Source organism: Monodelphis domestica, chromosome 7 (assembly GCF_027887165.1).
Source record: "Monodelphis domestica isolate mMonDom1 chromosome 7, mMonDom1.pri, whole genome shotgun sequence".
In the NCBI taxonomy this organism is placed as follows: domain Eukaryota; kingdom Metazoa; phylum Chordata; class Mammalia; order Didelphimorphia; family Didelphidae; genus Monodelphis; species Monodelphis domestica.
In genome coordinates this window covers 87,331,892-87,349,257 of record NC_077233.1, presented here as the reverse complement: position 1 = coordinate 87,349,257, position 17,366 = coordinate 87,331,892, and the positions used below count along the sequence as shown (strand labels likewise).

Below are 17,366 nucleotides of genomic sequence, written 5' to 3'. Positions count from 1 at the left end.
CATATTACTTCTCTTCATGCACTCTACATTCCAGAAAAACTAGACTAGGCACAACATTCCAACTCTACCCTCTATATCTATGCAAACAAACTGCCCCTTTGGTCTGGAACAGGCCCCTTTCTTACCTCTGATTTGACTCCTTGGTTCCCTTCAAGACTCAGCTCAGATGAAGCCTCCCTTGATTCCTCTAATTACAAGTACTCTCTTACTCCTCAATTTTCCTTCTATTGGAGGTCTTTAAGCCAGAGTCTAGATGACCACATGTCAAGTATGTTATATAAGAGATTCCTTCATATATAAGTTAGATTAGATGCCACTGAGGTTCCTTCCAATTCTCAAAATCTTTGATTATTTTCTTTTTCAGCTTCTGAGAATAATTTGCATGACACATAGGTATTCTTTTCTCTTTAAACATTTTATAGAATTCACTCATATATCCATCATGTTCAGGGTATATTTGCTTTCAATAATAAGCCCTGAGTTGAAAACCACAGTCTGTAAGACTTGGGAAAGATCACAGAATTGCTATGGTAAACTTTAAAGATCACCTCATTTTGTGGAGAAAGAAACTGAAGCTCAGACATGAAAAGGGATTTGTCGAAGGTCACACAATTTAAAAAAGCAGAGGCAGGGTTAGAACTGTATCAGACAAGCTCATGAATGGCCCTGGTAAGCAGGATCCTTTTAAGAGGCGGAAGTGATCTTCAGGCCACTGAGTGACCCAACAATTTCACTGAGGGCTACGAGTTCTGCTAACACTCCTGTTTACTTTACTGACTTCATTGTCTGAGAAATGACTCCTGGACTTCCCTGTTGGCAACCTTACATTCCAGGTTCTTTCGACTAATGACTTCTAAGAAAATCCTCAGTCTGAGCCATACAACACTGCAGTGGCTATCTACCGGCCTCTGCTCCTGAGCCAAGGACTGGCCTCAGCTCATCACAAGCTGTACCTCAACTCACTTAGAGAGTTCAGATTTTTCACTAGAAAATATATAGATTTCAGGAGAAAGGATCAAGTGAGGGAAGGGTTTTATTTGTTGCAAAATATTTCACCAAAGTAGATGAGTTTGAAACCATTCTTCCAACAGATTCAGTATAGAGTTTCTCCCCTCATAAAAATGTTTCTTACCTGGGTGAGGACATCCAATTGGCTCACAATATGCTCCAGGGTGTTTGTAACTGTTGCAGGAATAGTGACTGCCTCTGCCTGTGAGTTCCTGAAAGAATCCTGAGATTTCATTCCGAGAGAAACCTCTGAGAAATCCATTTCTGGCTGTCATAAAAAAAAAAAGAAAAAGTCATTCTTTATTCAATACCACCATAAACTGCATGAGATGAATCTACCTTTCAAATAATTCAAGAGAGAAACCAAGTCAAAAACACAAATACAAAAATGTCCAAAAATCAGAATCCAACATTCCCTCATAATGTTGATTTATCTACACCCCATATAGCTCCATTCCTCTAAAAATAAAAGGAAGAATGATATTCCCATGTAAAAAAAAAATCAACAAAGGAGGGACCCTGAGAGGTCAAATATAAGCTATCAACAGACCCATATACTCACCTTTACATGTTAGTTGACAAGTTAGTCATTAAAGGAGAAAATGCAACTGATTAGAGGGCTTTCTAATATCAGGAAGCTCTTCCTCAAGTCCTTTAGAGTATCTGGCATCAACATTTGGTCATCAGCCTCTGCTTATTAAGTTGCCCTGAAGCCTTTTCTTCTCCAGGCTGTATAATTCTCATTTCCTTCATTTTTCTCACAGATCTACTCCTCTGACTCTCTTACTACTTCAGAGGGTCCCCTCGGAATCCTCTCCAATCTTTTAATAGTTGTGAGGTCCAGAAATAAACAAAATATTCTAAGAGCAGCTTGAGCTTTCCTCGAGTTTTGATTTCCCCTCCTTCACTGAAAACAATGGTATCTCTGTGGACACATCAGGCCAAAGAGAATATGGATGAGTCAGGATCACCAGAGGAGCATCCATTCAAATTTCAATTGCTACATTTGAGATCTTCTCATATGAACACGAGGAGATTCTTATTTCTTTCATGGCATTTTGACTTCTAAATGATAATAACCTGACTGCTACAGTTATTTCATAATGGGTACTCACTCATCAAATTCATAAATATGGCTAGTAGGAAGCATACAGGCAGATAAAGGCACTTTCAACTTGCAGAGTCCAGTACACATTAACAGTTGGACAGTATTTGTGTTGCAGTGAGGTCTCCTGAACCATTTGATGCTGATGATAACTGACATTTACATAAAGCTTTATAGTTTGCAAAACACTTGCTTATTTTCATTTGACTTTCACAACATTCCTGTGAATTAGAAACTATAGGCTTTATCCTCATTTCACAGACAAGGATATTAAAGTTCAGAGTTGCCCCTCACCACAAAACTAATACAAGAGGCAGAATTTGAATACAGGCTTTCCTGATTCCAAGTCCACAGTCCTATCCATTACATAATACCTATTTCCCAAGTCACCATATTCCTTTGTTCCCTTTTGGCCAGGCAGTCGGCAACTAAGAAAAAAGAAGAAAGGAAGATTTTCTTCTCCTCGGGGAGTCGGCAGTAGATAAAGCTGTGAAGGACATGTATTTCAGCATTCTAAATTCTTCCTTCTTGTACAAAAAAAAAATTTCAACAATAAAAGGGTCTTAGGCTAGTCCTTCAGAAGCTTTATTTAACTGACAATATTACTGAAATAGTTCTTGGATTTAGAATACTAAGTTGTGTGGGGAAATGCAGTAGAATTCAGACATTTAAATCCCAAATAAACTTTTGGAACACAAATAGAATACACATTATTCAATGCCCATCCCTAAATCTTATTTCAGAAAGGCTACAAAGTTTGGTGTTTGCCAGCTAATTGAGAGAAGCTAATTCTATGGCTGCTTAATTAAACTTGCTCTTAGAGGTGGAGTCAAGATGGTAGAGTAAAAGGAAGAAGCAGAGAGCTCCCCCTATCCTTTAGCTTGGCTTCCCCACCCCACAATACCTTCAAACAGATCTAGAAAGTGCAACAGCCTAATTCTTGTTCAGGAAATGGGGAGTAGGTGGTGGGGCAGTGCAGGATTGAATCACAGCAAGTTATTTCTGCAGTCCAGGCTGGCATAGGGGGACAGACAGGTCTGCTGAAAGGATCTGGCCACAAACTTGCTGTCCGAACCATTCTAGCACTAAGAGAGGCTGTGCACCAGGGCAAGAATAGGTCTCAGATCCAGCATGAAGGACCAGAGGTGCCACATGGCAGCTCCATTCCCCACTACCCATCTCTGGGACAGGTCTCAGTGATAATAGACTGGGCATTGAATAACATACAAACTAACTGTGTTTCCAAAAGTTTGTTTAGGATTTAATTTTCCATCAACTGAGAAATAGCTGAACAAGTTGCAATATAAGAAGGAATATTACCATGCTATAAGAAGTGATGAAGGGAAGAGGAGTACTAAGTAGCTCAGTGAATAGAAAGCCAGGCCAAGAGATGGGAGCTCCTAGTTTCAAGTTTGGCACTTTAGAACTAAACATGAAAAATGTAAAGCCATTGTTAGCAGTACGACGTGCAAGTGACTCACTTGGGATGATGATGTGATGAAACCAATCATTGTGCAGAGAGGAGGCTATTAACACCTTATTCAGCCTCTGACAAGGCAGAGAGAGCACCAACCACCACAGTCCAACAATTTATAACAAGGAAGAAGCACTTTAAGATCCAACATCAGTTATTCAGGCACTGTTTGCATAGGGCAATGAAAACAATGTTGATAGGTCTAGCCTCGAACCAGAAATTTATGAGAATTTTTCTCTGTCATTTGCATAAGATCCCCAGTCTGGCCCTGAGCACATAACTCTGTGAAGGATAAAGGTTCTCCTCAATACTTGGGCCAGGAGAAGGGAAAAGAAGGAATGTCAAGGTTCAGAGTGTCCTTTCTTTTACTGTTTTGTGCCATTCAAATCCTAGCAGCTTCTAGTTAAGACATACACAATTTTGTCTCCAAACTAGGGCTAAATATAAAACTGAAGGGAATATATACACATATGTACATACAGATACAAACATACTTACACTATATATGCATACGCACATATCACATCTGTCTCTGCCAAGATTTGACTACAACTTAATCCTTGATTGAATGTTCATTTCACAGACTTTCAAATGGGAAAGAAGGTTCCTATTCTGGGTACATATTCATTCTCTTCTTCATTATTATCTCAGGAGAATTGTCCTTATTGAAAACTAATGGGGATTAACAAGGGCAGTCAAGTAACACTGTGGAAAGAGTGACAGGCCTGGAGATAGGAAGTCTTGGGTTCAAATGTGGCCTCAGATGCTTTCCAGCTATGTAACTCTGTAACTTAACCCCAATTGCCTAACCCCCTAACACTTTTCAGGCTTGGAACCAATACTTGAGTACTGATTTCAATCAAAAGGTAAAGGTTAAATAAGAAGACCAACAGTAACATATTTCCATATCTATATAGAGGATGACTTTGGGAATCTGGCAAAGTGTACATGTTAAAGGGAAAGGGACCTTCTTGTACAAAAATATGTATAGCTAACTTTTTGTGGTAGCTAAGAATTGGAAATTGAAAGGATGAATAAATTGTGGTATTTGACAGTGATGGAATACTATTGTGCTATAAGGAATGATATATAGGATGATTTCAGAAAGAGCTGGAAAGAACCTACATGAACTGCTGCAGAGTGGAATAAGCAGAACCAGGAGAATATTGTACATAGTAACAGCAATATTGTGGAATGATTGATTATGATAGATTTGGCTACTCTCAGCAATACATTGACCGAGGACAATTCTGAGGAACTTCTGACAAAGAATGCTATACACCTCCAGGGGAGGAATTGTTGGAGTTGGAATGCAGATCAAAGCATAAGATTTTTTTCACTTGTTTATTTGAGTTTACATTTCAGGGTTTTGGTTATATAGGATTATTCACTTACAAAAATGAACAATATGGAAACATGTTTAGCATGATAATACGTGTATAGCCCAGATCAAATCACTTACTAGCTCAAGGAGGGATGAGGGAGCCAAGTTCACTCATATAACTCTGGAAAACTTATATAGAAATCTGTTATTATTTGTAATTGGTTTAAAAAATGTACATATTTCTCTCCCCAACCCCAACTCTGCTTCCTCCTAGAAATTATACACAAACTCCTTTAATGGAAAAATGCCCAAGTGCCTCTTCTGAAATAAAAGCTAGTTCCACAGAAACCCCAAACAGAAGCCACAGACATATTTGCTTAATAGAGTCACCAATAAGGTTTGGGGGACCCATGCTAGCCCTATGATTTAGGATTCCGGTTTGGAGTAAAAGAAGTAGAGGAAACTTGTGATTCTAAACATAGTACTTACTGAACCTAGGAGGGAGCCTGTTTGTTTTTTTTTAATCATCTGATTTTTCAACACTGAGGGCTTTCTCCTAAAGCAACAGATATATGCATGAGTTTCTATGTGAGCATTGGTTGCTGCGACTTGGTGACTATCTAGTTTATAAATGTGGAAAGTGCCTTTGAGCATTTTATTCTTTCTTACCAGGTTACAGAGAAGAAAGGGTCAGTGTAGTGGTGAGTCAATAATGGCATTCAAATTGAAATACTCAGTCAGCCTCAGTCCACATCAAGTCTCTGAGTCCACAATTACTCACTAAACTTGGAGAGGGAAACCCTGCTATTTCATTAGACTTTTTCTGGAACCTCTACCCATAAGGATATATTTGGTTGCAGAACTATTAATGCAACTAATGTCTGACCTGAAGAGAAAAACAAGGGAACAAGAACAGATCTGGTCTAGCAGAAACATGCATTCATCCATTTTTATAAGGAATGACTTCTCTACTGATCATTGGCTCATACACTAGAACTATAAAAAAAATCTCAGAGGCTGTTTGGTCTGACTCCTTTTTGTTTGTCAAAAGAGCGGGGTTGGACTAGATGACCAATGAGGTCCTTTACAGCTCTAAATCTGTAAACCTAGAAATTAATGGAAAAAAAATCGATACAATTTAAGAGGTCTTGGCAATCCTCTCCCTCCCTCCCTTCCTCCCTCCTACCTTCACCCCTCCCCCCCTTCCCAGTTTAAAAACCAAGATCTTTAGTCAGGAAATTAGCAACAATTAGAACACCCCAAGAGTCAACAATAGAGACCCATAAACAAGGTCCTGGGTCCATAGCTGGTAATCCTCACTTCCCAGATTAAAGATTTGGCATATGATGGGCAGACCACTCCATATTTCCATAACTAAGAAATTTTTTCCCAACAAGGGGTGAGTTTTAAATGCGCTAAGGCAACATTTTAGCAAATCAAAAGAAAAAGAATATACCAGAAAGAGATCTCAGCCCAAAATGATCACAAACAGCAGGAAAGGGGACTTAAGAATGGTATAAAGGTAGTTTGCAAGTGCAAAATGAAATACGCAACTAGGACCACAGTGGGAAAGGTAAAAAGGTGATGCAGTGAGGCAAATACGGGGCTTGATCTGGAAATAGGTGGTCCTGGGTCCAAATGTGGCCTCAGACGCTTCCTGACTATGTTACCCTGGGGGAAGTCACTTAAACCCCACTGCCTAGCTTTACCACTCTTCAGTGGCACTCAGTGTATGGATTCCATGACAAAAGGTAAGGGTTTTTTTATTTTTTATTTTTTTAATACAGTGATACAGTGATCTAGAAACAGTCCAAGAACAATTTTAAACTGGCACTGAGAGTCAGGGACAGCTTTCCAGGGGGTGGCAAAAGAACAGGATCTTATTCCCCTTCTAGAAAGTATACAGAACTATATAAAACAAGTTTCAACCCTTCCCCTGGGGTACAGAAGCCTCTTTTAGCAAGGAGATGGCAATGGTCACTCAATTCTAAGGGGTTATAAGGAATAACATTAAACTTGAGTAACCCCTCCAAGTCAACCAACAATTAACAAGCATTTATTAAGTGCCTACTATGTGCCAGGCACAGTGAAAAATAATGGGGAGACATATATGTATGTGCATGTATGCACATAAGGATATAGTAGTAGTAGTAGTAGTAGTAGTAGTAGTAGTAGTAGTAGTAGTCTCTCAGTAACCGAGGATGACGCTTGTCTTTGTGCGCTTTCATCTGTAATGTAGATGAGTGTGCACAAAAACACTTGTGCGTGAAGGAGATTTAAGTGGAAAAGTTGAGAATAAATATTAGGTAATTTAGGGAGGGAGGGCCCTAACATCCTGGGAAAATGGTTGAGGGAAAGCAGAAATCAAGATGACAGCTCCAGAACTAGAAGGGATATCTTAGGAGTCATTTAGGCCAACCGCCTCCTTTATACATAAGAAAACTGAGGTTGGGAGGGGAAGTTACTTGCCCAGGGTCACAAAGGGAATAAAGCCCCAGTATGGCTCTATTCTGATCCTAGGAAACCCTGCAATTGTACTTCTAGACTCTAGAGTTAGTCACTAGGTAAACCTTTGCATCTACCAATATCCAACATCCATACAATAAAGTAGATTGCTGATCACCCTAATAAAATGTGTTCTGTACCGGGAAGCTAGTCAAAGAAATAGCATTCATGCTTGAGATTCTCTTTTGAGCATGGAGCAGAGGCCTAAAAATATAGTTATATGTCCATCTGAGGGATTCTGGGAGCTAGTGAATTCATTTTGCAAATGCTCTTGGGTTTCTATTAGTCTCTTCTGATAAACAAAAGGAAAATTGAGAATAAATGCTTTGGGATCATCTTGGGATTGGATATAAAATAGCACTGTGGGATCTTTGGGAAATAGATATAAACTAGGAGAGCTTTATTGAAAATATGATAAACCAGAAGCTAGAATATCCGATCAATGTTCAAATAGCCTATGTCTATTCATTATCATCAAAAAAGCTGTATAGATAGGGCATCTAGGTGGCTCAGTGGATAGTTCAAATCTAGCCTCAGACACTTCTAGCTGTGTGACCAAGGGCAAGTCACTCAACCCCAATTGGCTATCCCTTACCATGCTTTTTTCCTGCCTTGATACCGATACTTAATATCAATTCTCAGACAAAAGATAAGGATTTTTTTTTCTAAAAGCCCTATGGTATGCCTATTATGCATCTAATACTGCCCAAGGCTGTTCTGAAACTAAATTAATGTAAACCAAACCCAGCAGGTAGTCTCAAAGAGATCACAACAGAGTAGACAACACAAAGAACACATCCAAACAGAAATAACAATAATTCTTCACAATCTGGGAATATAAAAGGAACGTGTGTATGTGCTAGTGTGGGGGAGAGGAATACATCTGAGCTCTATGTTTGTTTTTTTGATGAACAATTTATTTATCCAGGATTATTATACTAAGTATATTGGCCATTAAATTGCTTACTACAACATCTGCTTAACAGAACTTGGGAATATTGTGAGAGGCAGTTGATTAGCAAGATGGTAGACATAATCAACATTTTTTGGAATATAATAGAGCTCTTAGTGACAAAAAGGAACACATGATTTATTTATAGTACCCACTTGAAGGCAGCATGATAACTATTGGACTTGAATTGAAATGAAACCTCAAGAACAAGGGATGGCTATTTTGAGACAGAGGGAGAGAGAGATAGAGAGAGACAGAGACAGAGAGAGACAGACAGACAGACAGAGGAAAAAGAAGGGGAGAGAGAATTAGCAACCACTGTGGCTTCTCTCCAAGGCTCTTAAATTCATTATTTCTTACAATGTAGGACAGAAGCAAACTTTCCTTTATAGACAACTAGGAACAGTTACAATAACCTTTAAAGGGTTCAATGAAACACCTTTCCCCCTACCCCCCACCTCCCCTCATTTCAGACCACACTTGCTAACATTATTTGAGGCCCCAGGCATCAATACTACTTTCTTATCATTCACTAAATCTCTATGGGTAACTTCTCAAGTTTTGTCACAGAAATTTTCCTTTTTCAAGAAAAAGAAATTGTCCCTGGCTGTGGCAGACAATGGTTACATCATCTTCCCAACAGCACAGAGAGTTAATGTGACTACTGTGGAGCACAGTCCCTGTCTAGGTAAGGACTAGCTCAGCTCTGTCTACAAAGGGAACAGTGACATCCAGTGGAAGGTCTCCTCATCTTCTAAGTATCAGTCTAGTGCAGGGTGGTGCTCAGTCAGCATGATCCCTAGGATGTCCTTTTGCACTAAGAGATACGCTACATCATTTGTTCCAGATCTGTCCACAAAGCCATTGCCAAGAAAGGGAAATGTTTGGGTATCCAAATTCCAAAAGGTATATGTGACAGTCAGGCCTGGCTTTCTGAGTCTAGGACAAGTCGTCTCTTGCTGAAGTAACCAATGCAGCACATTTACATGAATTCCAAAGTACCTGCCTGCAACTGAAGCCCAAGAAAATGGAAAAGCTCAGTTTCTATGTTTCTTCTGCCAACGGCATCTTCATGCTGTTTGGTGTAGGAGGCTAATGTCCTTCATTTTCTTAAACCATGAAAGATTCAGATTACCTTTCTTCATGGCCACAGAACCATGAAATGTATTATTTGGCAAGATTCAAATTCAAAGAAATTAATTTCAAGATAATCCCTATGGGAACATGAACCATTCTGATAGCTTTTCCATGGTAACCAATGAGAACATAAATTTGATTAGAATCCACCATCCTTGAGGACAATGGGTAATCTTTCCCTCCAATTTCTAAAAATCCCCAAACCAAAGGCTCTTTCCTTTCATTCAAATGAAAAATGAACAAACTACACAGTCTCACACACACAGCAGCAGCAATGCGTCCCATGACAATTCTGAGACTGAACACATAGATTTGTATTCTATTACAACCCATTTTCCCCTAATTCACTGTCTAGTCCCGAGTCATCTCTCCATGTTTGCTACTGCTCAAGAACTGAAGGCCCATCTGCAGTCAAAATGGAGTAGCTTGTCAGAAACTTCGAAAGAAACTTTCTTGAGCAACTTTAATTTTATGATGATATAGTACTAACATTCTAATGGGGGAGAAGAGAACAAATACCTCTTAAAAAACCTTAATATTGGGGGCAGCTGGGTGGCTCAGTGAGAGCCAGGCCTAGAAATGGGACGTTTGAGGTTCAAATGTGATCTTAGACATTTCCTATCTGTGTGACCCTGGGCAAGTCACTTAACCCCCATTGCCTAGCCCTTAACACTCTTCTGCCTTGGAACCAGTACACAATATTGATTCTAAGACAGAAGGAAAGATTTTAAAGAAAACAAAACAAGCAAAAAAAACTAATGTCTTCAAAGGGTACTGAGGGGAGAAAAAATAGGAAAAACAGAGGACCTGGAAAATAGATTATTTCTGTTCTGAAGGTTTTAAGGGGATAGAAATGGACAGTGGTAAAAGGTATACATTAATGTAAATAGGAGGAAGAAAGGAGTATTAACTATTTCTCATAATTTGTCATACATGAGAATAGACTAAAACATTGAGGAAGAGGGCAGACAAAATAGGTATCTGATGAAGCTTACTCATATCTGAAGAGTGCAAATGAGTCTTGGACACACATAGTTTGGCATAGAAATATATCCAACTCAACATGGAAACAGGTGGGGATAAGAAAAGGGAGCATTAAGGAAAATAAAACTGAGGAGAGACTAGTCACACAAGAAAAATAAATATGTTTCCAAAGTGACCATTAAAAGGCAAGGGAATTTTTTAAAAAAGGAATAGTAGCAAGAAAGTTCAGGTATAGCCTGTATCAGATTGTTCACTGCTTCAGGTAGTGGAGGGGAGGGGGAAGAGAGAAGAGGGAGAAAATCTGAAGTCAAAAAACAATTGCCAAAAATTATTTCTACATGTAACCAAAGAATTAAAAAATTTGGGGAAAAAGAATACTAGCTTTACTAATTGATCAAGGGAATATGAATCATTGATGTGATACAGCCAAAAAGGTATCTTACTTCTTGACTCCATACTCAGCCAAAACTAAAGCTATTCAAAAATGGCTCACTATAACCAAATACAACTTAACTCAGATAATCAAAAAGAGACAACCGACTTCATTTCTATAAGAGGGTCTGACATTAGATATGTGAGCAAAGGCAAGTTAGTTATTTAATCACTCTGAGCCTCAGTTCTTCATCTGTAAAATGGATGTGATATTACTTGTACTATTGATCTTACAGGATTATAGAAGAGAAGCATTCTGTAAAACATATAACTTGATAGAAATTACAGTTATTGTTTCATTCCTTCAATATATCTGTTATCCTACCCGTGTATGCACTCCCTCCATCTATATGGCTCACAATCTGATAGATTCTTCTCATTCAGTATCATTGTTGTCTACATCAATCAGAAAGAACAATGGACTGGAGAGTTTGAGCCCTGCCTCTGCTATGTACTTGGGATGTCACAAGCAAGTCCTTCTCTGAGTCTCAGTTTCTCTCTCTGTAATATAGGTATAAGAATTTCCTGACTATGTAGCTCACAGGGCCATGACAAATCAAATCTGCGAATGGATGGGGAGCTTTGCAAACTGTAAAAATGATAATTCCTGAGAGAATCTGCCTCCACCACCCTGTGGGAGATAAAAAGAGCTGCTGTGGATTGGCAAGATCCTAAAACAGGGAACCAACAACATTAATCAAGAATCCATGCAGAGGGGAAAGGGAAAGAGCAAAGGCAGTCAGAAAGCTTGGGATGATACTGCTATACAGGAAAAGAATCTGAAAAAAACAGAAGTCAGGTAGCAAAGGCGAGTATGATTTCAAAGGAAGTACATCACAGAAGTTATTGGACAACAGTAGTATCTAATTCAAATAAAAAACCCTAACAGGCTGCATATTGGCATAGAAAACCACAAATCAACATTATTATAGTGTATTGTATGGGGTGAGGTGGAGAGGGGCAGTATTAAACATTTCCCAATGACATTTTAATCAAGTTTGGGAAGCACCTGGGCATGAGTCAGGGGCACAATGACAGGCCTGCCAGTAGGTATAAAGTGCTATAGATAGGATGCAATCATTCCTGCATACACCCCTATTTAATTGCTGGCGCTTCATGAGCACCTATGGTCTGGGAAAGTCTTAAGAAAAGCCTCAGCTTTCAAAACTCACTCTCTCTGTCTCTTTGTCTATTTGTCTCTCTCTCATTCTAAGACAGCAGAAGAAAGCTAAGGGCTAGGCAACTAGAGAGCTCAAAAAACTCATACCATCTAGTTAAATACATACTGGAAAAAAATCATTACTCGTACAATGAGGAAGTTCTCCCATTTACAAGCTATGCCAAACAATTACCACCTCTATACATTCAGAAAGACCATTTCCCATATCCCTCCTCTTCAGAATCTCCATTTTCCTTCAAGGTCCGGCTCAGGTGCCAATCACAGAGAAAGCCTTTCTTACTGCCACCTAGTTATTAGTATTTTCCCATCCCTAACCCTCACAGAAGAATACAATTCTTTAAAGAGCTGCTTTGTTTTTTTCTTTATAATTTCAAACACAGTGCCTTGCACACAGCAGATGCTTAATAAATGTTTGGCAAATGTGAATATGTTGAACTATATCCAGAGAGAGAACAAACAGGGCCTGAAAACAGGACATGCAAGAAGTATGAGAAAGTGAGAGGAGTAAAAAGCATCTGCTCATTTTGGGGAAACCATTTTGGTAGTCTGCTAGAAGGTGGTTTCAGAAAAAAAACCAATGTTTTCTCTTTCCCTTTCAGCACCATATCACTGATATGTGTCACTTTCATCTTTCTTTGACTTAGGATTGGGTTAGCCACAACTGAAATGACAACCTGCTATAAATAGTAAAAAAAGGAGAACCAATGTTACTTGGCTTCTGTCTACATCTTACTTCTCTAAAACCAAAGGAGTCAGGAATATGCACCATTAATACAGAGTAACAAAACGCCTGTATTGTTTAAAACCACTTCATCACCTGACAATGAATGACCCAAGCTCAAGGAGTTACTCTTTTAGGACATGCTTTTGATCTCCCTTCTACCTTCTCCTCTAAACTAAAAACCGAGGCAACTGGAGAATGGCATAGACACATCAGTTCCCTCAGGATGAAATACATTAGCATGGAGAGACAGGCAGGCCATAGTTCCATTTTAACTGGCCATCACAAAAGGGTCAGTCAACTTCAAACTAGCCCATCTCCTAAACAATGTGTGATGCATTTTAACCGATTGGGAGGCACTGAAGCAAAGGGGGCAGGTTGCACAATAAATGAATGGCACATGGTGTTATGTGTTCATTATTTTCCATTGCTTTGAGATATTCTGCTCGAGGGCTATCTGGGTAATCTTTGAAAAAAAAAATGAAGAACAAGAGCTGGGGCAAAAGAGAGAACTTTTCAAAAAAGGGAACCCAATTCTAGTATTTATTCTTCCTCTAAAGGCTTCAGAAATGAGGCTTGAAAATAACCAAACCCCAACTCAACAATCACATTCATTCCAGCTCTACACATCTATCTTTAGCACAGGAAATATAATAGCACAGGAAATATACACTGATCCACAAAATTGTTGTCTTTAACTCCTTTTTAAAAAAATATAAAGAAGATGAGTGAAGCATTTACACTTATTGTTTAAGACATGGGGAGATAGATGTTTCCAGTGACCAATAAGTCACATGGTTCTTTAGAATCAAGAAAAAGAATAATTCCCAAAATAGCTAAATTGCAACTAACGCGTACAGCATACACCACACACCACACTGACTTAGATTTCTTTATTTCCACTAAGGAAAAGATGATATAACAATAGGAAAAGTATTGCACCAAAAAAAAAGTCATAGTTGGAAGTACAACCTTCTCTTCCAACTCTCCTTCTTCATGTGCTATGAGAAAATGTACTTCTCATGTCCTGAGGGTTTTTTTGTTTGTTTTTAATTAAAAACCCTTACCTTCCACCTTATAATCAATACTGTATTGGATCTAAGACAGTAGAGTGGTAGGACCGAGGCAACAGGAGTTAAATGATTTGCTCAGGTTCACATAGCAAGAAAGTAGCTAAGGCCATATTTGAACCCAGGACTTCCCATTCTTGGCCTGGCTCTCTGAAAGGGAAGTCAATGTGGTAGAAAGAGACATCTGAATTCAGGAAACTCAAGTTTGACTCAGCTATCTATCCCTTGTAACAATCATTTGGTGCTTCAATTTCCCTATATGTAAAATGGGAATAATGTACTTTATTGCACTCTTTCACAGGGCTGCTATGAGAAAAGTCCTCTGCATTCTTTAAAGCACTATATGTAGAATGTTATTCTGCATACTACTTTGTAGCATATTTATCTGTTTGAGTTCACTTCCAAATACTAGACTATGAGCAGTTCTATGAAGACAGATTGTCTTATGCATCTCTATCTACCCCCAAACACTCTGCTCAGAGTAGGTGCTCAGGAAGGAATACTGGCTCTGACTTGGCATCAGATCTCCTTTAACTTTTTCTTCAAAAGGCAAAACACATCCCTTTTAAATGAACCAGGTGTGTGTACTGGATTCAATTCTTTTGCTCAGAATGGAAGATAGTAAAAACCATCTTGCCTTGAACTTTATGAGATGAGCACATGTCTCAGCACTTTTAGGGAACTATTTATTCTTTGGAGTTTTTATTATAATGCAGTATTACAATCTAGCCTCTTTCTAGGGGCAGAGTGGGAGAGGGAAGTCTTTGATAACCCACTGAAATGTATATATTTGTAAGTGAAATAGCATGTCAAATGTCAGGAGCTAAATTTAGCAGAGGGAAAAGTTTATCTGTTGAAAGGAAGTAATCATTGTTGGAAACAGCCCTTGTTATAACTTCTGCTTTCATTGTTAATTATTACCAAGTATTAGGAGTTCCAAAAGGTACTCTGACACTGGGATACAAAGTTAATCTAATTTGCAATGGGATTAATGGAAGAAGAAAAAAAAAACATAAGTGAAAAACAAAAACAATTAATTAATCAAACAGAGCATTATTAGTACACAGAAGACCCTAAAATCTCAAATGCTTTTAATGATACTTTATTTGACTATTCATCTGGAAGAACTTTTTTACAACCTTAGAAGTATAGTCTAACACCAATGTTTTTATTCTTTGCTATGTCTTTACTGTGCCAGATTTCTGGCCTAGGCCTAGAGCGGTATATACTATTTTTCAAAATGAATATTGACTGTATATCTCCATACTAAAAGACCACCTCGTAGAATCCAGGACTCTGTTGCTGAAGCTGTCACAAGAGCAATTAATGCCCAGCATAGATTTTAGTTCAATTAAATTACATATCAGCCCTAGATCAGTAACATCTTTGAAGCATTATTAACATTTCATCTTCACATCAAAACCTTTTGGATGCTCACAAAACATAATTCATGGCCTCTCCTTGGAAGATAAATGCAGACCTCTCCTGTAAAAAGGCCTTTCTTATCCTTAGCACAGGATTTATTATTCCTAATAAAGAGAAAAATATTAAATGCCATCTATAAACATTGGTTCTTTCAGGTCTTCTGCTGATTACAGTTAGGTTAATATTGCCAAAATGCCAACTGAAATGGTTAATAGCTTTCATTCTACAATTCTATAATAGAAGAAAGTTTCACAGACACAAGTGATGAAAAGTGCATTTTACACATGATTCAATGGAGAAGGGAGGGAAAATGGAACCCATTATTCTCATCATGAATGATTTGGAAATGGTTTTGCTTTTCAACATGAAATGTGCCTAAAAATAAGTTATAAATTTCTACTCACATTTGAAAATAGCTCCATCTAAAGAACTAAGTACTGTTCAAAAGGTGCTCAAAGATATGCCTTTCATCCAAAAGAATGTGAGACAGAATTACTCTTTTAAGGTCCATAGCAGTTATGGTGAAAGTGTTCAGTTAATAGAAATTTTTCAGGGATACAACATCTCATTATCTCTCATTCATAAAGATTTCTTTTTCTATAATCTCTAGGACCTGACCTTATATTGGTACCCTCTATTATATTTGTTTAAATGAGCCTGCTGGAGCCAAACTGACTAGACCCTAAACACAGAAGGTATATAACTTGATCATATAGAGTGACACCTCAAAGTCTGTGCCTTTATCATTCAATCACACAATAAAAGTTCTGGGGCAAAGAAATCTTGGGAGCTGGCAGATCAGACGTATTCAATGGGCTCTTCTGAACCATCCTGAACATGAACTAAAAGGCAAAAGTTATTTAGATACATGTCAATAAAGTAGGAACTCCAAGTTCTTTCGACAGTTCAACAAAGCGCCACTTCCTTCTGTTCAGCCCCTAATGCCCAAAATACCCAAAAAAATACTTAGCCAGATGTTCGTCTGGGCAAAAATAAAGAATAAGGAATACAAGGCTCAAAAGAAGCAGATAACAGCAGATAAGAAGTAAATGCTCTTTCCCTATAATGTCAGCAACAGCATCACGCTCTTAAGACTTCATATTCCTTCTAGGTATTTCATCTGATTAATAAAACAGCTTCTTGTTACCTTAAAGCTCAGCTTTTAGATGGGTTTTCCCTAGTTATAAAACATGATGAATAAAAGCACCAGATTTAGAAACATCTTAGTTTCTAATATAGGCAAACTTTCTGGTATTCCCCACCAAAACAGCTGTTACTCAGAAATAACTATGGGTGGAGATAAAACTAGGTACCCATCGGGTACTTAAACATTTGGCACAGCCTCTACAAAGGACATTTGATTTTTGCTATGAAAATTATATAAAACTACCAAAAAAAAACCCCATTCAAATACAGACTAGTTATCAAACATGCCATTAACTCAGAACAAAGAAGATCCTAATCCCTTCCCATCTTTAAAAGGAAACACTATGAGACAGCTAGGTAGCACAGTGGATAGAGCACCAGACCTGGAGTCAGGAGAACCTGGGTTCAAATTTGGTCTCAGACACTTCCTAGCTATGTAACCCTAGGCAAAACACTTAACTCCACCTGTCTAGCTCTTGCTCTTCTTCTGACTTAAAACTGACAGATGGTGAGGGTTAAAAAAAAAAAGGAAACACCACCAAAGAAGACAGATCTCCTTCAAAGGATGATTTGGGGATTATATGTATAACAGATACTTTAAAGAAAAAAAATTTAAAGATGACTATTGCCATACAATCTAATGAGGTCAACACTAACATTTCATCTGAAACTCTATATGGTGATGTGCCACAGAGATTTGGTAATTTTCTTGTAAATGTTACTGTGAATGGTCAACCAGGAAGAGTTTGAGTCCAAAATGACTGTGAGGATGAATTATCCAGTCTGATTTTCCAAATTACTAATGTTCCCCAGATAAATGCACACTACTCCTCTATCATTAATCCTCTTTCTATAGTAATCCACACTGCATGTTTCCCATTTCTTTTATGACTATGATAGACA

The 17,366-nt window shown here is 38.3% G+C and overlaps 1 protein-coding gene across 4 annotated transcripts in view; it reads right to left on the bottom strand.

Moving 5' to 3' along the window:
- The window catches only part of POC1A (POC1 centriolar protein A), a 197,258-nt gene that overhangs the window by 89,305 nt on the left and 90,587 nt on the right, over positions 1-17,366 (bottom strand). For all 4 annotated transcript variants that reach the window (XR_470923.3, XM_007500515.3, XM_007500514.3 and 1 more), the window contains exon 10: positions 1,133-1,276. Coding sequence is in view for 3 of the 4 variants with exons in the window: in XM_007500515.3 (XP_007500577.1) it covers positions 1,133-1,276 (144 nt within the window). In the remaining variant the exon portion in view is untranslated. The remainder of the gene's footprint in view (positions 1-1,132; positions 1,277-17,366) is intronic.